Raw genomic sequence first — 23,841 nt, 5'->3', positions numbered from 1 at the left:
CTATAGGATTATTTTTGATTAATTCTTGCTTTTTTAGTACTATAGTATTGTTTATCCACTTGGGTTTGTCTCAGGTATTTACGTTAAGGGAAAAAAGAGAATGCCACCTCAATGTGTGTCTGTTTGCTTTTTAGGCCAAGTTATTAGGTTTCACTCAACTTGCAAAGCTATAATTCAGTCCCCAGCTTTAAACCTGCAATAATGCTAATAATACGGAAAGATAGATAGAAACGTTTTGACGGCAAATATTGAATAGAGATACTATCACTTTGATTAATGTATATTTGGATTTGAGGTGATGTTGACTCATTATACACTTCTATATTTTTGTTTTTATCGTTGAAAACCAATTACATAGTTTGATTTAACCATTTGATTTAATCCCATATAAATCTTCTGGAATTCTTAAGTACTTTACCAATACATTTTTTTTAAATTTTAACTATTCTTTTATGATTTAAAGATTTAGATTTTGTCATATCATAAAAGAATTGTTAGGATTTACAAAAATTTATTGATAGAGTATAACTTTAGAGATTCTGAATCCTGTTGTAACTTAGTCCGTTTGTCACATAATCTAGTTTTTAACTTATTCGGTTTATATTTAGTCAAACCTCAAATTTTCAAATATAAGAATATTTTAATCTATTTTCAACAAAAATACATTAAACTAAAAACGAAATAAACTACTGTCTAACCTCAACGTATTCATTACCATATTCAGAGTAAATTTTTTGAACAGATACAGTACTATATTGAAAGTTTGGAATATCATAGTCTTTATAACTAAATCGAAAGCTATCCCTATCAAAAAAAAAAAAAAAATCGAAAGCTATGAAAACAGTAGCAGGAAAATGATGATTGGATGGATCATAAACGATTTTGGTTCATGTGAATCTCAAGATTTCTCTTGGGGAACTTATTAGGGTCATTATTCCTCTTGATATGACGGGCTCATTTGCTAAAAGAAATTAAACAAGGTTACTCTAATCTGCACTAAAAATACTTTATTTCTCTTTCTAAATTAACAAGCATGTTTTCTCTAATCTGATCTACCAAATAGAAAGGTATATATAAAGAAGCAATATTATATCTATTATATTTTTCACAACTGTTAAAAAATTTAATAACAATTGAGTTACTAAGTTGTTATTAGTTCTTAACTACGCCTATTTTGTGTTATCAAGTTATTATTAATTCTTATTTAGATTTATAATTGATATCACTTTATTATTTACTATTCACAACTTATTATTTCAACATTTTGTGAAATCAATAATTGTGAGTCTAGACTTGTTGATTAAAATTTTCTAGCATAATAGGAGTTTACTCTATGACTCAACAGAGGTTTGAGTGAATGCTGATGTGTCATTCTCTTGACCCTTCATTTGATACAAAGATCTTCGTAATGGGCCATTGTATGACAACCCTTTATGCTTTAGCTCACTATTAATCCGAAAGTTACAGAAAAGGAGCTCTTACTTCGCAGAGCACGCTCTTCTGTCCAATAAGTTATGTTTTTGTGGGCTATTCTCATATTTGTTCTGACCACTTGGCATGGAGATATTTCAACTAATAAGTCACAAAGAATACCATACCACTACATTTTTTTAATTAATTATTGAATCCTTAATAACTAAGTTTATGTAGTTGATATGCATTGTACAAGTGTTCTAGGCTGGATGATATCTCCTTTTCTTTTTCTTTTTGGTTTTCTAATTTTCTTTTGGTTCAGAATAATTCCCTTTCTTTACCAAAGTGATTGATTCCATTTTGTTTCTCCACAGATGGCCCACCCATTCAAATTAAATGACAAAATAGGTAGATTCTCTTATTATATTTGGGGAGAAGTCCAAATTGTGTCGTACAAAATTATTCAATTTTGCTGTGAGCCTTTAGAACCATGAGAGAGTCCCATTCCATAAGCTCTTTTGGCCCTCAAAACGACCTATCGTTTCTGCTAAAACCTTCATTTAGTTTCTAGGAGCAATGATATAGTTTTTTTTAATCCTATTTTTCACTGCTAAGTTGTGTTTAGTGCAATATTTCTTTCATATGACATATTTTCAATACCACTTTTATTATATATCAATCACATCATATGTCATAAGATTTATTGATTTTTCTAAAAGATAAAGTCACACTTAAAATGCAATTTATAGCCTTATATATATAACACAGTACCAGTGTACCACAGGTCCACAGTAACAGAGAGCTAAAAACAAAGCTCAGAAAATCTTCAAAATGGCAATTCCTCTTAAATAAATACTGAAAAAAATGATCAAATTCTCTCCAATTCTTGGGAAGAAATTCATAATATTTTAACACATTATTATTTTTCTGCTTTGGTTTGGCTTATAAAAATAAAAATTATCTGAACATTTCACGTGCAGCTTGTGATAATATAAAAAAATCATAGCAAAGACAGGGGCCAATGTGATTAAGCACTTTTAGGCCGTAAAAGCAATAAAAAGGGACGTACCAATTTTTATATGCATGAGACTGAGATCTAGTATGTCGCTGGCAGTCTGGCATGGAACCCAATAGTGACCCATTTCACAACAAGTCATACACCAAGAATTATTCTTCTTCTTTTTCTTTTTAGGCTGAACCTTGAATTATGCTTTTTAATTCTTTAGTAAAAGTGTCCAAAAATAGCATCTGGAAAGATCCTGGAAGCAATCTATTTCTACAATATTAATATATTTTTGGCTATATATATATATATATTTTTTTTTTTTTTGAGATAGGCTACATATTGTTTAAGGTAATAGATATTGATATGGGCCATTTTGGACATGAGTCAGGTCAGGTGTCTCTCACCTATTTTCCTAGCAGTGTTGGTTGCTTATTGGGCTATATTAAACTAAACAAATATGGACAGATTGGGCCTTGAAGTGTTCAAAGTGCCCTCCAAATTATCTCTTTTTTTTTTTCTTTTTTTTAAATAATGGTCGATGTTTTGTGATTAGGCCAGTTTGACCCGGCTCATAACTTATGATCCATGAAGCGTCCACATGGGTTCTCTGAAAAGATTTTGGGTGAATGGTCCTTGATGCTCTGAAATGATTTTGGCAAGATAGAAGAGGTTTTACCATCAGTACAAAAATATACACTCATGGCTGAAGAAGAAGAATCGGCTGGAGAAGAAAGGCCAAAGGGAAGGAGATATTTTCTCTCTTTGATGAGAATGTGAAAAATGAATGGTGGAGGAAGTAAAATTACGGAGTTATAAAACGTGGTTTGGCCTTTAAATTAAGTTTTTATTTTATTAAAATTTAATGATAAGCTTTTACTAAAAAAACTGATAAGTATGTTTTTAAGGAAAATTAATTATAATTTAAGACTAATAATTTCTTAGATTAAGATTAGATAGTTTAAAAAAAATAGAAATGGATAATAAAAAGTTAATGAATATCAATAATTAAAAAATAAAAACTAGACAACAATTAAGAATTTTTTAGGAAAAATTAATGAATAAATTCATTCCAAATTACATAGATTGATCAATTTTAAATTACATATAATTTTTAAATGACTTGTACAAGACTAACATAGATTTAATAAAGACCAACAAATAAATAATGCAAATGTGAAAATTAAAATTAGAATTTAATATATAAAAAAAGTTGAAAATTTTAAAAATGTTACCGTTGGAAGATTTAAAAAATATAGTTGCTGGGAATGAATAAATGAAGATTGAAAAATAATAAAAGAGAATTTTTTGAGAAAAAAGATAGAATAAAAGAGAATTAAAAAATGAATGGAGAAATAATATATAAATTAGTAGGTAAAAGTTAAAAGTAACATTTGCTAGAGATGCTCTAAATTAGTTAATTAAAAAAAAATAAATAAAGGGATCTTAATACATCCTCAAAGTTTAGAGGTCTAAATAAATTTTATTTTCTGCCGTTTATCCTAAAAACAAAAAAGCTTTTATTTTTCTTTTAAAAAACTATTTTTTTTTATTGATAGGTAACTACTATTATTTTTCTATTATTATATAAAGACATAAATACAGATTCAATATATACCATACGAATTACGATATATATACGCTACCCTGTGACGACACGGCATACCCTCGCATTTAAGGCTGCTGCTGCTGTTGTTTCTCCAAAAAAAAAAGGAGGGGGGTGCTGCTGCTAATTCCGCGTAGACACGTTGGACCAACCGACCAAGGTTTTGAAATCCCGTAAACAAATTGGAATCCCAAGTCAGGTTGGAGTTGTCTTTCTACCCAAGCTAACTCCATACCTATAAAAACAGCCCCGCTCTCCTTATTTTGTTCAAACATCTTTAAAAGTTTAAACAAAGCAAAGGAGAATTCCACAGCCTGAAGAAAAATTCAGAGGAGAAACAAATAATTACACAGGAAGCATGGGAGGAGGAACAGAAGCTTTTCCTGATTTGGGTCAACATTGCCAAAACCCAGATTGCAATCAACTCGATTTTCTACCTTTCAAATGCGACGGTTGTCAAAAGGCATACACTTTTTCATCCATAGCTTCCTCTATTTCATGATTTTTCGTTATAAAGTTGTGGCCTTTTTTGGGTTTGGTCTTAAATAATATATAGAATCATTGTTGTTGATGTGTATGTTTTTGTGAATATGTAGGTGTTTTGTGTGGAACATAGATCTTATAAGGCCCACGAGTGTCCAAAATCCGACCATAATAGCAGAAAGGTTGTTGTTTGTGAGACTTGTTCGATGTCTATTGAGACAACAGGACGAGATGGTGAGGACGAGAAGGCTATGTTGGAGAAGCATGAGAAGTCTGGTAATTGTGACCCCAAGAAGAAGAAGAAACCAACGTGTCCTGTTAGGCGGTGCAAGGAGATACTGACCTTTTCGAATACAAGTACGTGCAAGACTTGCCAATTGAAGGTGTGCTTGAAGCATCGATTCCCGGCTGACCATGTGTGCAAAAAGGCAGCAGCAGCGGCTACTGTGGTGGAGGGTAAGGGAAGATGGAATGATAGGTTTTTGGCTGCTATGGCTTCGAGGAATGGAAAAGATTGTGGAAGCAAGGGTGGACATGGTTCTGCGTCTACTCCCAGTACACCTTCATCTGTTAAAGCATATTGATAAGGATCGTATACATGTGTTTTAGATTTAGTTTTACAATTCATTGTAGGAAAATTATTTTCATAAAGATTATCTGACAGAATGTTGGTAATTGATTGTGTGCTTTCAATGATCTTAATCATCTCTCCAATCCAGCTAGTTAATTAAGCATCACATTCACCAATCAATATCACAATTGCATAGAACTCATGTTTTTGGCTATGTTTACAGCATAGTGGAGTTGTATTGGGTGAATTTCTACTCCAAAAGGTCTAAACAAATTTTAACAAAATTTGCACCAGTGAACCTATGTTTCCGGTCTAAAAAATGATCACAGTTTTTTTTTTTTTTTTTAATCTCACTCATAAAGGAACCATTATACTTTTGCCTAGTTTCAATAAAAAGATCATCCATACACAAACGAATCATTCCAAATCAATATGCAAAATGAGAATAAAAATTATCTTGATTAAACAATTTGTTAGATGTTTCACTAGCACAACCGTCCATATCCCATTACATATATAAACCGTTACACTTTTTTCTCCAAGACAGATTTCAGGTTCTTGAAAAGCAACACACTCATATCTCCACCTAAAAAATACTTACACTCCCCATGCTTATCTGTATTTACTCGAGCTATAAGTAACAGATATAACAAATAAACTCCAAAGTGCAGCCATTAAAAGTTTGCAGCTATGGTTGTTCTCGTCTGGAATGAGGCCACAGAGCAAGAAGAATCTTCTTTCTCGGTCCCTGCACGTCAAACAGCTATTGTGAGAACAGATTAATTGTTTTTCATTGGACATCTATACATGAAATGAAGATGATATACAAGCCAGTTCAAGGTGATTGGCCAGTAAAGGGGCCTTTAAGCTGCAGTCAGTAGTCCGTATTTACACTGAGCTGAACTTATTTCCATACAATTTATTGGGCTCACATTAGACTAAAAGAATTTTGAACAGCCCCTACGTGATAATGTTTCTTTTAGCTGCAGTCAGTACTCAGTATTTACACCAAGCTGAACTTATTTCCATACATATCATCTGGCTCAAAGAAGACTGCAAGAATTGTAAACATCCAACATGAACCGGGAAAAAAAAAAACCCTCAAGGTAGAATAAGAAAATCATGATAACATAAATAAGCAACACAGAGGGGGTTCAAGCCTGTAGCTTATTTGATGCTTTGATATTATTGAAAGGTACCAATAAAGCGACTTTTTCACAGCAAAACAAAATTAAACAGTTGTCAAATTTTAAGAGAGTGAAAGCATGGTACCATTGGTATCCCCATATCTTTGAGGTCCTTATCACCCATCTGCTTCAATGCAGTCATGTCCACCTATGATCAGATGAACCAAGTATTAAATGATTTTTGTTTATGCATATCCCAGTCACCACTCTGTACAGACTACAGACTGATATTGCTATTGCTCGAAACATAAACCATCACAACAAATCTATCTTGCTCTCTCAGAAATCACATCACTGGCTTATACTTTCCATTCAAAATAGGGGAAGGTCAAACATTCACCACAGAAAAACTTATCCTCGGGAAATTTTTCTTTCAAAAGATTGGATAGATGCAGGTTACTTACCTCTTCAGCCCGGAAATGAATGCTATATTTCCCCAAACCAAGTGATTGCAACAGGCTAGGGACAGTGTGAGATTCCTCCACCTTTTAAAATTCCATTCAACAGAGCATGATTAATACATAACATTAGATGACCAACAGCAATTATACACAACCATTAATCTAGATAACCTCACAAACACAAACCAAATCCTCTTAAATTTAACTAAAACAGTGCAGCAGGGGGAGAAAATCATACTGAATGAAAACTTTTCTGCCCAATGCCACCTATTGGTGTAAGCTGCATAACTAGCTCTGAAGTATCAGGACCTTTGACAGTTAAAGGTCCTGTTGGCCTAGAAGCACCATCATTGCTTAAAATCCATCTAGTTCTTGAATTATCAGCTGCCCTTAGCGATGGTACTTGGTGCAGCTCATTGAAATTTCTTTGTGGTGAGAGTCCCCTAGAATTTTTCAGATTTCTATTTGGGGATCTAGGTCGTTCTGTGGCTGGCGTTCGCCACAAAAAAGTACGTCTTTTTAATTCAGACCTTTGCTGCTGCATGTTATGCCTTGCAGGCTGAATAGTTTTTGACAACTTTTGACCTTGGTCCATCTTTCTTCTCTCTTCAAAAGCCCTTGGAATTCGCTTCATCTTTCTATTGTTTATCAGTTTCAAACGCAGATCATTTGGATTCATCCGGGAATCTTCACATGAATCAGGGCATCAGAGTTAGGGCAGTGAAACATATAAAGAACTATAAACGATATAAAAAACTTATATAATAAAAGATAAGTAGTCACCATGCACTCCAATGTCACCGCGACCCCGATTGATACCATTACTTTGCTGCCTGTAAATGACATACACCCATCAATATTAAACTAAAACCATTTTTTGTAACAACTGAATCAGAAACATGGACAACTAATTCTCTGAATACCATAAACCAATCCATGAGCCCCTGTTTTAAATGAAATTAGGTTTCCATGAACAATAAGACAGGAATCAAAATGTTCAAAGAATTTTCATCCCTTTAAAACTCATTAGAATTTCAAAGAAAACACTGCCCTAGACCACCTTGACCCTGGTGGTGCTTTTGGAAAAGAAGCTGGCAAGAATGCCACTAAACTCACCCCCTGCTATAACCAAGGTTTAAACTACTGTCTCTTCTCTCTAATTTTGCAGCAACTGAATAAAGCATAAAGCTTCTCCTATTTTTCCTCAGTAATCATGAAAGGTATTTAATTGTCTCAACAGCCTATATGGTCCTAGCATAATGGTAACCTGAAATCCCTAAAACCATCAATCTAGACCATCATAAAATACTGGCAAATTATACTCAATCAGTTTAAATTCACAAGGCAACTAAACAGCACACACCGCTTGTTCGTGGACCAAAAACCATTTGCATTACTCCTATATCTCTCTTCCCTGGACCATTTGCTTCCATTAGTATTAGGATGTGCGTGGGCATAGCCTGATCTATTTCCTTCCCCCTTTACTACCTGCAAAAGAATTGAAGCACACAAACGTTGAATCAACAAAACAACACACACAACGCAAATACAAATGAACTAAACTAAATCTAATCATCAAAACAAGTTACTTATCTAAAACCCAAATCCAACAACTCGCCCACCAACTCACACAAGCAACAAAATTAATCTCAATTTAACCAACAAAATTAGTTACTTCCCCAAAACCTGTATCCGAAAACTCACCAATCAGTTCACATGGTCCGACAAGCTAAGCTCAACTTAACCAACAAAATTAGTTACTTATAAAACAAACCCGAGTCCCAAATTCACCTAATCAATTCACACATTCAATGAGTTAAACTCAATTTAACCAACCAAAAATAAAAAATAAAAAAACCCAGTTCCTTCCCCAAAACCCAAATCCGAAAACTAGTCAATCAATACAAGCAGGCACAAAAAAGGGTAAGCAGAATTAGGATCACGCAACAAAACAAACAACTCAAACAAACCCAACAAGCTCCAAGTTAAATTATCACCAAAATAACCAACCCCACAGCTTTAGCTTATCAAATCACCCACTTTATTCTTAAATTGCCAACCCCAAAAGCAAGCTTACTTGTTTTCCCAGCTACCCAACAGACAAAAAATCATTAAACTAACTCAGAAAAAACCAAAAACAAAAGAACATCTATGTTATGCATGTGTGTACCTGACCACCAGAGCGGCCGAGAGTGATGGTGACACGTGGCTTGGACATTGTAGGAGACTTGAGAAGTGAGCGAGGAAGAGGGAAGCTTTGAAGATATTTAAGAGAGAGCTAAGTAGGTGGCTGACATTTTCATTTTTTGTTTTTTTTGGGAACCCTAATTGCCGAGATATTTCCAAGCAAAGAAGAAGAAGAAGATGCGAAAGGGAATGGTGGGAACGGAAGAAGTTTTCTTTGTGAAGAAGAATAAGAATGTTAGTCTAGAGGGTGACGTGGGTCAATCAGACAAGTCAATGTAATTTGTCGCGTGGCCCTCGCATCTCCAATGTATTTATAAATCAACAAAATTGGTATAGTTAATTAGTTAATTTACATGTAACATATTGTTATATTCAATTCTTTCCATTAGTAAATATAGGGTTAAGCTATGGGTACTAGTTAACTCAATTGGTAAAGTCTCTAATAATATTATGGGTATCAGTTAACTCAGCTTGTAGTACCAGTTAACTCAGCTGGTAAAGTATTTGATGGTGTTATGGGTACCAGTTAACTTAGCTGGTAAAGTTTCTGATGGTTGAATAATAAATTTTAAGTTTAATTCTCACTTACATAAAAAAACCGGTTGATAGTATTCAGTTACCATTTTGTTTTTTTTTTTTTTTTTTTCTTAGGATTTTTAATCTTTTTTTAATAAAATAATTTCTAAAAAAAATAAAAGAATTGAACTATTTATATTTTTGGAAGGAAAATTCTTAGTTTACATTGTACTTGTAATATAAGATTTACATTATAAACTAAATAAATGTGTACAATCTTACATTGATAGTACAATATAAATGTATAATTACATTTCTTTGAAATATAAATAGAACTAATTTAATTATAGCAGTTTCTAAAATTATTATTGAGAATGTGTTGTTATAGAACCAAGTTAAATTGTGAAGAGAAAATATATATATACCACACAAAATAATCATTAAATGGTTCAAAATGTACAACTTTCTTATTCAAAAACATAGCACTCAAATTAGTTACTAAATTTCGTTTCTTTCAAATATAAAATAAACCTAAACTAGCTCTTGATGTGGGTTAAGCCATAGTTTGATTTCAGCCCCACTTAAGGATCTAATGGTTGCATACACCGAAGCCCGTGGATTTGAAATGTAAATTTTGAGGAGCCAAAGAGGATTCATGGCCACTCCATTTGGATTAAACAATAACCTGATTTAAACTGCACCTAAGGATCTAGTGGTTGCATGCACTAGAATACAATAATCCTTGGATTGAATGAATTTATGTCATTGCTCTTGCTAAGTTCAAACTTGCGACATACCCTACAACCTACTCCATAGAAAAAAGATATGGTGTAACAGACATTTGTAATGCCTCCACCCCCATGTGACATGGGTGTTACATAAGCTTATTGCACCACATACCCCCTCTGCACCAAGACTCTAATAATTAATCCACAGACCATAATGTTATTTGTGTTCTAATTTGATCATGGCATTACTGTTTACCTATAATATAGTTCAAAGTCAATTGTTCATTTGTTGGATTAATTGCTCAATTTCTACTTTGTTAGTCAATTATGATATGTTGCCTTTTCCTTATGAGAACCCTCCAATGAGAAGAGATGCAATTGATGTGCTATAACCATGCAAATATTATGGCCAAAAATGATTGATACCATGTTCTTATTTAAGAAAAGTTCGTAAATACATTTTGAGGATTATCAAGAAGTCTTTAGTGGAGTATAAATAGACAGGCACCAGGGCCCCCTAAATAATTCATTATTGCTGTGGTAATACCAATAAGATAAGAATATCATATGCCTAATGCAAGTCAAGGTCTATAGTAAAGAAAAAGTGTCCCAAGGAATAGAAAGAAATTAGTATTTATCTTTTGTTATGAACCCAACTATTCTTTTCTTGCGGAGGTCAAAATAGAGAACCAGCGATTGCCTTGTTGGTGGGGTTGACGTTAAATGTCTACACTTCGGGGCCCCCAGCATTCCATTTTAAGTTCTCTCTTTCACATTTGTGGCACTCAGAACTATAGAGAACTATGCAAATTAAAAGTACATAATAGGAAATAGGAAAAGCCAGATATGGATCCTGATTAGGATACAAATATACATACAATGACGATTATTTTTTGCCTAATACAGGTAACTGACTGCTTAAACAAGTAATTACGATACACTAAACCATGTTATATATTTGCTGTTGTTGCTCTGATCTCGTCCAAGGAGATAGTCTGCAACGGCAAAACAAAGTTGGATTTGTACCAAAGAAAAACAATTCTAGTTAGAACATGTATAATTATAACCATGATAATTAGAAGAAATTTAGTAGTAGTAATAGTTGGAGTTATTGCAAGGTGATGATGATGATGATGATGATGGCGGTGAAATAAGCAAAAAAAATGTCTGTCTATGAGTGCAGGTGCACCAGTGAATGCATGTCAAAAAATGACGTGACTGTCTAATATTGGAGTCCTTTTCTGAAAATTTTGATGGCAATCCAGCATCATAAACAAGCTTCAACATGTTAAGTCCAACCTATGAAAAGAGCTTAATATCCTCCACCTTTTGATATAATGAGTATCATATCAAAGTAAATCTAGTGAAACAAAAAAACCGTGTAAACAATCACCTGTTCCTTGCCAGCAAAATCATTGTCAGGAGTAAGAAAGAGCATGCAGTGGCATTCCTTCCTGCCAAGGGCAACTTAAGATTAATTTGAAAGGCCAAATTTACACATACAAAAATAACTAAATAAGTAATTGAAGAAAATGATGATCTGCAATTGCTTGCAACACATATTAGACTTCCTGCCAAGGGCAATCTTATGATTAATTTGAAAGACCAAATTTACAAATATGAAAATTAGTAATTGAAGAAAATGATGATCTGCAATTGCTTGCAAGTTCACATTTTAGAGATTTAGATGGGTAGATAAGCTTACAATTCTCAAGCCATGTTCAAGAAAAAGTAACTTCTACCTCTAATAGCATAATATTTTACTATTATATATATATTTTGGGGGATAAACAAATACCTATTCCTCAGATTACAGAATGCAAATTTTCAAGCAATCATCCAATTTGTTGAAGAACATATTATAGAGATCAATATAGAGTTCAAAATGTTTATGAACAACATATGAGCCATGGCTAAGACAAAATATATATTCTGACATTAACAAATCTTGGTCCCACCAATATACTTTTATCATTTTGACAAAGAGAACCAAGATAAAAATTATTGTATGAATTCCATAATGCAATACTGATATCTCACCCATGCATAATGTTCAAATGACATTAAAATTAGTCAGTATTAAATTTTACTTGAAGCAAATCTACATTTCAATAAGATTTAACAAAGTCCCAATACATGCTGCCACCCAGATCCTAAACTGGAACATCTAATTAATACTCTCAATGGATATCGATGTGGCCTCTAAATAGAATTTTAACAACAACAATTTTTTTTTTACTTGAAACTTTGTTCCTTTCTCTCGTGTAACTCTTCCAACTAATTTACTGTGCCCAACCTTGCATTGGCTATGAGCTGTTACTGATGATACCAATAGAACTTAAACTAGTAGTACTTTTGCAAAGGATTCAACTGAAATTAACATCTGCACCAAACTCATATTATCTATGTACTGTTTCTTAACAGAGCAAATGATTTCTTTTTTTGGCACAAAAGGAAACAACCCTAGACAACTTTTTGTTATATAGCATTACCTGCCCACCTCTAACTCCATGCAATTGAATTTCTATAGAATCTAACCATTCTTGTAGCTAGAATAATCTAAACTCCATGCCATAATGCAGGGGAGACTTTGAGCCAACCTAAGGTGAATCATCTGAACTTATAAAAAAAGAGTTGAATCTTCTGTACTTGTAAATCTTATTCCCTCTCTAATGGTTTTATATCAAGTTAGTGTGTGTGTGTGTTTATATACACATATAATATCAATCTCTTTTCTTAACTTTTAAATCCTATAATATGATTTATATTAGTTAAAAAAGAACACACAAAAAAGATTTCTGCTTCTCTTGGAACTATATCATCATTTACCAAAATTAAATGGTCCCTCTATCTCAAAATAATATTCCAACTTAAAAATACATAACTTTTAAGGAAAAGTAATAATAAAAAAAAAACCTCTTACCTACCCCAGTATTTTAATTTTCCAACATTATCCATTACATTTATTTTGAAAGTGAAAAGGCAATCATTTTTTTTTTTGGTAATAAATACAATTAGAAAAAGGCTATTATTTATAGGAAGTGTAAAAAATTATTCTACACCTTTTTGACAATGAACTATTACTTAGATACAGCTGAAAAACAGGAAGTATAGACTATTATTGAGAGACGAAGAGAGAAATTTTTCTGCCATCACTGACTAAAAGTTCAAGTTCAACTTATGACTGAACCACGAAACTAAATCAATTTCATAATTCCAATGATGAAAAGACTAAAATATATCAACATAAATCCTACAAAGCCATTAAGCGCTTATATTTCATAACAAGCACAGTCAAGACATTGCAAAGCATGATTTTGATTTCCTTGATAGAAGCTTAGCAACAAGAAGCAATCTTCCTTGAAAACACAGGACATTTACCTTTACGTTCATCGACTTGAGTACCAACAATCTTAAGCTTATAAGGATTACAACTATGTTAAAATCCAACTACAACATTCAAATGCGTGCATCTTTCAATTTGTTGCATATCATTTTGAAATAATAAATATATATTTACCTTTCTCTCATAGGAACACATGGACAGTTCCAAAACCCCTGACCAGCCTCCGCAGGTTTGTCATCATAATGTCTGAAACAGAATAGGTGCATACTTGGATTATGAAATGAATGAATATAAATTGATATTGACCTTAAAACCCAGTTAGAGATCCACTGGAAGTATAGCACATACAGAAAACTATCTGGTTAAAAACAAGGGTCAAAGAGAAAATATTTACCGACAAGGGCAAAGTGGTGCACCCAATGAATCTTTATGGTCAGCCAATCCCTGTTCAAATTTGAAGATAAGTTTCTTTTAAATATGTTACTACTAAATGGTTTTCAATAAATAAAGGTAGATGCAATGGAAGGACTGAAACAAAGAAAAGTAATCAACAACCAAATGAGTTCAACATTTAAAAATCAGATTGGAAATGACATTTTTCATATTTAATCATCTGCATTCTTATCAAGTGTGTAAGGTCGAATTTAATCAACCATCTTGTTAGCTTTATTCCGTGCCAAATTTGCTTGTAATTCAGCATATAGAAACCCTGTATTTAGGCGGGAATCATGTAAGGGTAATGCGTGAGAGAGTGTGAAGAAATGCTCAAGACTGTGGAGTGAAGCAGGGACTCGCGATTGGATCTCGCAGGTGGCTCGCAACTAGCAAGCCGCCAAAAGATGCACACGAGTGAAGCATGCAGAACTTGAACCGTCATGTCAGCTATAGCACTACAGGACAAAGAGTCCAGACTGGCCATTCAGTTAAGTCGCGGCTTGAACTCGCGACTCAGTCAAGTCGCGAGGCCAAGTTGCCAACCAGCTCTATTTTGAAAAAACTGACTCTTCGTATTCCTTTTTCACCCTAGTATAAATACCCCTTATACCCATGAAATGTTGAGAGCATCCAGAGAGAATTTTGAGATAGAAACCCTAAAGAAAAACAAGATTGACTTATCCACAATCTTTACATAGAGACTCTTCAAATTCCTCTACTCTCACCCTCTCCATTGTTACATCCTTGAGAGGTTCTTGACTAAATCCTTTTCTTACCATACCCACATCTGTGAGAAGGCTTTTTGGTGCTTTGGGAAGCAGTTAGGAAGAGACCAATAGTTATTGGTTGATACTATGGGCTATAGCGAAATCCAGCAAGCTAGAAAAGACAAAGATTCGGCGTAACCTCGTTACAGCAAGAAGTTTGGAGGGCTTAAATACATTGGGTAAATTAATCTTGGAGGGTTTATTACTGTTCATGTATCCCAACTACATTTTTTAGTGGATTATTAACCACTTGGAGAATAGCAGAGAGGTTTTACAACGAGAGTTTCGGTTTCCTTTTCGATAACACATCGTTGTGTTGCCCTTGTGTTTACATATCACTTCCCTTAATCTTTGTCATTTAATTTCTGCTGTGGATGTAATTTTAATTGGTTTAAATTGTTTATCAATTTTGTTATTAGCTTATGTTCATTTTCTGCACGTATATTGTTTAACATTAAGCTTGAATTGATAATTTTGTAATTGGGGGAGTCTAAACGTTCATAGTGTTTTATACGCTTGTTGAACATTCAAAGTGCATCCCTAAATTTAAGAAAGATCTGGTTTCACTATCCATGAGAACAGTTTGCAACAGTGCATCCATGTCTATTACTTGTATCTTTCTGATCTTTTGACAGAAAGTCAATTTCTAGATTCCGCACAAAATTTACATTGAATGGTGCAAACAGCTAAATTTGAAATAGAACATCATTTCAGTGATAGATATGATGTTGATAAGTAAAGAATTTCATTGAAAAAACTTAGATAGTGCTACAAAACACAGACTGTATACAAAATTAGGAAGCACAAAAAGAAACGAAAAAATAAAAACAAATAAACAAAGTGAAAAACAAATGGCAGCAGCTAAGAGAAGCTCAAGGAGTCTGAAAATTCTAGAAGCCCCTCAATATAAAAGGAAAAAGAGGACATAGTCCACTCATATATGGATTTTAGAAGTAAGTATTTCAACTTCATCATACCAACTTCCAGACCCTTAATCAAAGCACACAAAGGAACAACTGAACATATCCCCCCAATGCATGTCACCAATGATGTTATGCTTGTGTCTTTAAGAAGTCACCCCGCCTACATTATCATTCAAAATTATTTGATAGAACTCACAAGTTGGAATGTGAAGGGCCATCAGAATATAAGGGAAACCAATTTAAAACAGAAGGCAAACAGACGAAACTCCCAAGAATGGGAGGATCACCCTTACCGACAAGCAAAAAATAATTCAGTACTCTAACATGAATATGTTACACCTAATAATTAGAAAACACATATTCAGAGATGGGCCATAAGAAGTTGCAACCAGTCATCCAAGCAAAATACTAGAACAAGCTATGTTTTAGAACCCTCTTACCAATGTGGTGCAGACACAATGCAAAAAGAAGACGGCCCCACTATTGACCTCATGGATGGAGCTTGCTAGCAGTTGGGCCTAAGGCCTAATCATTTACTTTCTAGGATTGAAAGTAACTGGTTGACATTATCTCTTTTTCTCCTTGGTTTTATTTTCTTACCTGGGTAGCATAATAATAAATACATTTATTCCACAAAGGTTACTGAAGGCTGGTTCTCTTGAATGCCATCAAGAAGCAGATTATTCAAGGTAAAATCCATTTATAAAGTGCTATATGCTGAAGGTGTGCAGTCTTTTCCCCAAAAAGGTATTTGGCGGGTTAAGAGCTTGTTTCTTACATGGACAGCAGCCTTAGGGAAAATTCTAACGATAGACAACTATCAAAGAAGAAACATACTTGTTGTGGAATCATACTGTATGTGCAAGAAGATGGAGAATCATTTGAACATTACTTCTAAATTGCGATATTACAAGAGAATTACGGTCTCTTGTGCTATGTTTATTTGGGGTGCAGTGGATCAGGCCTAGTGGGGTAATTGATTTGTTGGATTGTTGGAAGGGGGGCTTTCTAGAGTCTAGACATTGGAATGGTAATATTTGGAATGTGATCCACTTGTGGCTTGTCCTTAATGTGGACCATTTGGATAGAAAGCAATAGCCGTACATTTGAAGGAATAGAACGAGCCACTATGGATGTTAACATGATCTTCTTACATGCCTTCTATGATAGGATGGCTACTTTATGTGGTCATCCAATCTATAATTTACTAGAGTTTCTTGATTTTTGTAAGTTTAGTTGATTTGTGTTGCCTTCCAAGTACACAACCTATGTACTTGGATATGCTTTTTCTATACTTATAATAAAATTTCTTACTTACATTAAGAGGTTAGTAGAATTAATATAATTGGCTACAATTTTTCCCTTGCTAGGATAATAAGTTTGGAACAATAAAAAGACTTATTACCAATTGACGGGATATTGGAGGTAAGTTGGCCCAGGGAGGAGAAAATAGAATACAATGCCCTCATTTGCATAAGTATAAAAGACAGAACACAATATATAAAAGAAGAATTCTTGGATAAAGGTTTGAAACCAAATGGGTATATGAGAGGCTATCCATTTTTGGACCTTGGTAGACATTTGGTGCCTCACTTCTTAAAGATCAACTCAGCCTGCTAACCAGTTCCTACTATAAAGAACCTCGGTTAAGTGCATAAGTGCACTACGTTCATAAAAATAAATATGCACAGTAATAAAGCAACTTGACATGATAGACATCCAGGTGTAATCATCTTGCTTATTTTACACGAGAGAATATTATACCTTAGTCTTGGCTCTGCCCTGAGATTTAATTAGGTAGGACAGAAAGACAGAGCCTCTATTCTAAAGCTCAGGAGACAAAATTGAACATTAAAGCAAAAACAGATTTGACACTCAATGGCCAGTGGTAAGGTAACTAGAAAACAAATGTTAATGACCAACAGGATATCAGAATTTACAAAGCTAAGGAAAATCCTTCTCTCATAAATTTTTGATGCTATTCATCAGATGTAATATGCTTTAATCTAAAGTATAAAGTAAATCTTATTGCAGTTCGCACTACAATTCAAAATTGCAAAGCCCTTAAATCATATTCTGATTGGCTGAATTTGACACTCAACCCACACCGGTGCAAGATGATTCCATGCCCAAAACCATGTCATGTCATATAACACAGGGGTGCAGTTACAAAGCTGATACAAGTATCATAGTGTTGTAGGATGCTGTCACAGTTTCATTTTAGAATATTTTTGCCCCAGCATGGAACATTTCTGGTGCTTAAAAAAAAAAAAAATGAAGGAAAAATGTAGCTGCAATGGGGGTGAAACTCACAAACTGCATTGGGGAGAAACTCATAAGCACTAGAGCAGTATGTTATCAAGACCACACAACTGTGCTTATGGGGTGTCAAATTAGAAAATAAACAAATGTTTACTAACCAACAAAACACTACCATTTATAGATACTAAGGTCAGGAAACTTAAAACCTAGGAAGCACAAACATGGACGCAGGTACAGGCAAGACATGGTGACACAAGCAATTTTTGAAAAATTATAACTTGACATGGCCGGTATGACACCAGTATGACATGGCTACGACACCTTAAATGAAGAATTTGTGCTTCCTGGTTAAAATACCTAACCAAGTTCCCCACTTAATATAGCTCATTACCCCAAGACTCTCAAACAAATTATTATTATTGTTATTATATACTGATGAGGAATGTCAAATATTATATTTAAGCGAAGAATTCCAATATGCAAAAGGGAAAACAAATACATGAATTCAATATTCATCATCAAAATACATGACAATATGTACCTTGATAACAACAGAAGTCACTCCCTTGTCCACACAGAAGTATGTTCCCGACTTACGAGCATACTGCTCGGAGAACTTCCTCATTATCTCAATAGACTTCTCCGAAGGGTCCACTGAAAGAACAACCAATTCAAATCAAATCAAATTTAAAATTAAAAAAAAAAAAGATATTTTATTTGTCAAATCAAAGGAAAACATTTTCCATAGTTAATGGCCTGGAAAAACTTTGCACTGATAACTTTTTTTTTTGCCCAAATCAATTGTTTTCCTACTTCATATTTTGCATAGATTCTGAATTTAGACCCTACTCCCCCATTTAAGGCTCCTAAATGGCCTAGAAGATAGAAAATATTTCCCATTTGAGGGTGTTTTCTTTTTTTTCTTTTTTTCTTTTTTCATATGATTATATGGAGTTAGCGATAATGAAACAACAAAAAAATGTTTTCTAACTCATTTTGAGAGTCACAACCAAACAAACAGGAAGATTAGTAAGTAACCAAACTAAGTCATTTTCCGGATAACATTTTCCTCCGAAACAAACAGGTAGAACTATAACTTCAACAGTTAAATTCAATTACAGCATATCTCACACACACACACACACTGTCGAAGATTCCAGAAACTAATGTTTGAAACAAAATTATTTAAAAAGTTAAACAACAAAGAAGAAAATAAAGAAAATGTTGATTTTTTTTGTTTTTTTTGGGTTACCTGCGGCTCGAACGACAAAGCGGTGAGGGGAGCGAGTGAGAGGAGAAGTGAATGACGAGGGAGGAATGCGAATGGCGAAGGAAGAAGAAGCTTGAGCTTGAACTTGAAGAGTAGTAGCAGTCATCATCGTCTCTCCCTGTGACTGTGAGTTTAATAATAATTAAGAGAGATAAAAACTGAGCGCTTTGTGATTTATATTTATATTTTTGGGTGGATTTTTAATTTTTAATCTTTTGCTTTTAATTTAGATTTGGGGATTATTTGTTTAATTTTATTTATGGTTTTTTTTTTAAGCCGTGCCCGCCACACCCACAGCCACTCGTTGTTATATCGGTCTAGAAATTACATCAACCACTCGGTCCGAGACCGCGACACCAACCTTTTCTGGGCCTTGGGCTTCAAGCTTCAGTTAGTTTTTTTTTTTTTTTTAAAGTTAAAATGGTTAAAATTTATTTGAGTAAATTACGTATTTAGTCATTTAGCCAATATATATATATATATATATTTGTTTAGCCTTTATCCTTTACACAATATTTTATTTGGTTCATAATTTTTTAATTTTGTTAACTTGGTCTTTAATCTTACATTGTCGAGTTAATTTAGTCATTGTCGTTAACTCTTCAAATAGAAATTGCTAACATGGTTAACGACCAAAATATAAAATTAATTTATTACTACATAATAGAAACTGATTTTTTATTTCGACTATTAGTCATATCAGTAATTTTCATCTAAAAGATAACAATAGAGACTAAATTGACACGATACTGAAATGTTAGGTACTAAATTAACACAATTGAAAGGTTAGATATTAAATTAAAATATGGTGTAAACGATAAAGACCAAATTTGTAGTTTACCCAAATTATTTTTTATAATTTCGTAGTTTTAAATTTAACCTAGATGTTTGAAAAAGTATCAATTTTAATCCTAAACTTCTCGAATTTGATTAGGGAATTCAAATAATTGATGCAATTTGAAACTAATGAAATTATAGAACTTTAATACTAAGTGTTCGTTTGACAAAAATTATTTTTGCCAACTTATTTTACAATTGAGCTTATTTTTGTTATTATTCATAAGTCTCACTACACTTTTTGGTACTATTCATGGTTCTATTATAATATTTTAACTAACTTTTACCTTTATTTGTAGCACTTTCAGTAAAAAAAATTCAATTTCAGTAAAATAAGCAAATCCTAATTATCATCCTAAGGGTTCGTTTGTGATCCGTTTATTTTGCTGAAACTAAAAACTTTTTGTTGAAAGTACTGTAGATAAAAGTAAAGGTTGGCTGAAATAGTACAATGGAACTCATAAATAATACCAAAAAGTACCGTGAGACTTATAAATAATAACAAAAATAAGCTGAATAGTAAAATAAATTAATAAAATTAATCATGCCAAAAAGACACTAAAATTATAGAATTTAATTTGTTTTTGGTTTGAACTGCCACGTATCACATCAAACTTGGACCCCACCAAAAGCATCTTATTGTCCTAAGCATGTGGGATATCCTTAAAATAATCAAAATCATGTTCTCAGTCTACACGCATCGAGATATTTTATAGTTTATTTGACAAGCTGTATATCTAATACAATCTTCTTCTGAATTTTTTAGGATAAAATTATATCAATTTTAATTACTTTATTTTATAATCGAAAGTTCAACAAAACTAGTTTTGAGTTCTGATTTTTATGCAATTTATAAATAAAAAACTAGATTTCCTGATCCATTCATAGCCAATCCAATTTCATGATTTTTCAACAAATTTTAAACATACTAATAAGAGTAAAAAGGTATTCTTATTCTAAGTGCACATAACATAGACAATTATAGTGTGGTGAATTCAATCTTGTATCTTATTAGACTGTATTTTAAGGATTAGAGTTCAAATTTTTCTGTCTTCTTGAATTTGATAAAGCTACAAGCTTGATTCCTGATGAAGTTGGTCTTACCGAATAGCCGAGGGCCCGAGAGTGCAAGAATGTCTTTGAGAATTGAGCCCAATTGGGTTGCTTCTATTCTTAAGTTCAGTGAGAGCCTCCACCTTTTGGTACAAAATGGCCTTCAAAGAGACCCCAGATGAAGTGTTTGGTAGCAAAACCTTCACAGTTATGGAAGGTTGTTTATAATCCAGCTCCTGGAATTGCAAAATAAGATTTAGACATGCATGTACCTATAGAGATCTCTTGCAAATGATACAGCTCCAACTTATAGATTTATACACATCAGCCATTCAGCATTGTTAATAGGGAAGTGAATGACTTTTAGTTATAACCACTTAGTTGGATTGGTAATTATACCAAGTTTTCAGAGCTGTAGGAATCAGTAGAAGGGCTAAGAATCACATGGGATATCATTTTCTAGTTAAAGGACTAGCAAGTAGCAGCTATACTTTGTCTCAGAAAAGGTGTTTAACTAGTAAATAATTCAAAGATCTTACTGCAAATCCCATAACTATCTCAATCTTGGAATTCCATGGTCAAACGCAGCCCTTACTCAAAAATTTCAACATCTGGGAACAAGAACTTATTCAACAATCTGATCATGTTGCAAGCCTTAGATCGACTTTTCAAATAAGTTTATACATTCATGGACAATGTTATTTCGAAGGGGTAATGAACTTTACCAACAATCCAAATAATATAAGTAAGTGTGCAGGGAACGTTTAGCTTGAGATTTTTTTTTTCCATTTTATTTATTATTTTTTTTTATAGATACGATAAGATTTATATTTATAGATGATTGTTCTTTATTATTAGGTCGAAATATCAATAAGGATTTTAGTTGGCGAGATTCAAACTCAAGTCTTTTATTCAATAAACAAAATTTAACCAATTAGTGTTTTGTTTAGAAATAGATTATTCAACATTTTTCTAAAAGCATGCCAAAGTATACTTGTTGTGGGGCCCTTGGGCCTGACAGCCACAGCCCATCGCATAGTAGGCCCAAGGCCAGCGCCGAGGAGGACTGACCAGCCAAGGCTAAGTCAGACAAAGCCCCTTTTTGACCCACGCCGAGGACCTCTCCGTCCTCGGCATACTGGGGATAATTTTTGGGAGGGGACAAGCCCAGAGCAAACTGTCACATTCGCACTTAATGCATTCACCTAACCCCTCTGGCCGCATTAATGGGGATATAACCCCTTAGCAGGACAGCGTTGATCAGAGTGAACCACTTGAGTACTGATAAGGCCTCTGATGGGACGGATGGCCAGAAGGGAGGCGAATGGATGATCAACAGATGGAAGAAAGGGATAGGAAGATGAAGACTATATAAGAAAAGCCAGTAAAGTAAAGAAGAGGGGGGAAGAAAAAAGAGAAGAAAAGGGGCTCCTCGGCCACGGGCTGAGGAGCATTCTCCCCGTTCCAAATTAATTCTAAGTGTTTCTTAATAAAAGAGAGTTCATGCTTGGTGAACGACGGCCAGCGTCTAAACCTTTAACCCACTCTCTACAAATTTATTGTTTGGGCTTGTTGGGCTGAAAACCCCTTCATATTCAGGGTCAAATCCAAATTGAGTCCCTACAATTGGCGCCGTCTGTGGGGAGGATTAGGGTGCTGGCCGGCGCACCAGGCGATTGTTCTAAGTGGTCGTTGTTAAAAAAAAAACACAAAAAAAAAGAGAGAGAAAATAGAAGATTCGACAGTGAAAAGAGAAATCTTGATGTTATTATTTCAGAAATAGAAACAGTACAAATTACAATCAGAGGCTCAGGCAGGTGTGTTTCACACACAAATTTACAAGCTAATCCTACCAGCTATTTCTACAATCAGAGGCTCAGGTGGAGCCGCCCTAAAAAAGCTAGCTGGTGGGAAGTGTCAAGCCCTCCCTTTATTGGTATAAAGAGAATAGGAGAGCTTGACACAAAAGGCTGGGAAGGGGGAGGGTCATCATGTTTCCAGGCCACCGATAACTCCCTTCTCGGCGCGGCGGAGCTGGAACAAAGAGAGGAGCAGATGCAGGGGCTCCGGGATACCTTCCCCCATGATGTTCCCTTGATTCTCTCCGATCCTCTCGAGTGTTGGCCGTTGGAGACGGCAACACTTGAGCACCGCCCATAAGATGAATTCGCACGTCTACTTCGTCGGGGGTGCGCTCCGAGGAGAGACGTTAGGTGCTCTAACAACATCCCTCTGGGCCACCATGTAGGGCTCCATCGGGGTTACGCCTAGATTCTGCCGCACCGAAAGCCCAGTGGGGGCTGCGGCCATACCGGCTTTTGCCAATTCTAATCACAATTCCGGCGGGGTTGTTAAAAGGGCTTGGGAAGTTGGAAGAATGTGTTTTTTTCTGTTTGTGTTGAGAGGTCCATAGGTTGTGGAGAAACCATCTCCCCACCTTATATAGGGGATGGGGGTTGGTGAGAATTAATTCATGCAGAGTTCGAAAAGAGAATTATCAGCTGGGTTAATAATGAAGCCACCAATTTCCATGGAGGCCGTAGACCGTTGGACTCGTGTTAATTCACGAGGACATTAATGAAGGCGCGTTTCGCGCATCGAAGCGTCAAGCGCGGAACACGAACAGACAAAGGGCGCTTCATAAATGAAAAAGATGGGGCCTTGAGCTGGAGGCGAGATCAACGCCACGTGTAAAGATCATAATCCAACCCAAGGAGGAGTCACCTCCAGCAAAGCGATCCGAGGACGAACCTCTACTTACAGAAAAATAGAAGTGGTAGACAGAGCCAAGGTATTGCATGGTCCTCGGACCCAAGCCTATGGTAAAACTATACACACCATTATACCTGGGTA

The 23,841-nt window shown here is 34.4% G+C and overlaps 3 protein-coding genes across 4 annotated transcripts; 1 reads left to right on the top strand and 2 right to left on the bottom strand.

Annotated features, from left to right (window-relative positions):
• Nucleotides 1-4,102: 4,102 nt before the first annotated feature.
• LOC112006707 (zinc finger AN1 domain-containing stress-associated protein 12) lies at nucleotides 4,103-5,182 on the top strand. The gene is made up of 2 exons (XM_024039010.2): nucleotides 4,103-4,485; nucleotides 4,619-5,182. The coding sequence occupies exons 1-2, from the start codon at nucleotides 4,381-4,383 to the stop codon at nucleotides 5,087-5,089; spliced, it is 576 nt and encodes a 191-aa protein (XP_023894778.1). The 5' UTR covers nucleotides 4,103-4,380; the 3' UTR covers nucleotides 5,090-5,182.
• Nucleotides 5,183-5,516: 334 nt separating this feature from the next.
• On the bottom strand, nucleotides 5,517-9,103 carry LOC112006706 (uncharacterized). The gene is made up of 7 exons (XM_024039009.2): nucleotides 8,835-9,103; nucleotides 8,028-8,152; nucleotides 7,448-7,497; nucleotides 6,903-7,351; nucleotides 6,668-6,748; nucleotides 6,349-6,411; nucleotides 5,517-5,824 (listed from the first exon to the last, which is right to left on the bottom strand). Exons 1-7 carry the CDS (start codon nucleotides 8,880-8,882, stop codon nucleotides 5,765-5,767), a joined length of 876 nt encoding a protein of 291 aa, XP_023894777.1. The 5' UTR covers nucleotides 8,883-9,103; the 3' UTR covers nucleotides 5,517-5,764.
• Nucleotides 9,104-10,926: 1,823 nt separating this feature from the next.
• On the bottom strand, nucleotides 10,927-21,276 carry LOC112006705 (ferredoxin-thioredoxin reductase catalytic chain, chloroplastic). 2 transcript variants are annotated; one of them, XM_024039008.2, is made up of 7 exons: nucleotides 21,040-21,276; nucleotides 19,081-19,222; nucleotides 18,370-18,482; nucleotides 13,836-13,885; nucleotides 13,616-13,687; nucleotides 11,489-11,549; nucleotides 10,927-11,090 (listed from the first exon to the last, which is right to left on the bottom strand). In XM_024039008.2, exons 2-7 carry the CDS (start codon nucleotides 19,205-19,207, stop codon nucleotides 11,046-11,048), a joined length of 468 nt encoding a protein of 155 aa, XP_023894776.1. In that variant the 5' UTR covers nucleotides 19,208-19,222; nucleotides 21,040-21,276; the 3' UTR covers nucleotides 10,927-11,045. The 2 variants fall into 2 exon arrangements, with proteins under 2 accessions (XP_023894776.1, XP_065636197.1); XM_065780125.1 differs by lacking the exon at nucleotides 21,040-21,276 and having other exon boundaries at nucleotides 19,081-19,327.
• Nucleotides 21,277-23,841: the final 2,565 nt, after the last annotated feature.

Source organism: Quercus suber, unplaced genomic scaffold (assembly GCF_002906115.3).
Source record: "Quercus suber isolate HL8 unplaced genomic scaffold, Cork oak 2.0 scaffold_13, whole genome shotgun sequence".
In the NCBI taxonomy this organism is placed as follows: domain Eukaryota; kingdom Viridiplantae; phylum Streptophyta; class Magnoliopsida; order Fagales; family Fagaceae; genus Quercus; species Quercus suber.
The sequence above is the reverse complement of the archived record's forward strand: the minus strand, read 5'-3'. Positions and strand labels throughout refer to the sequence as shown.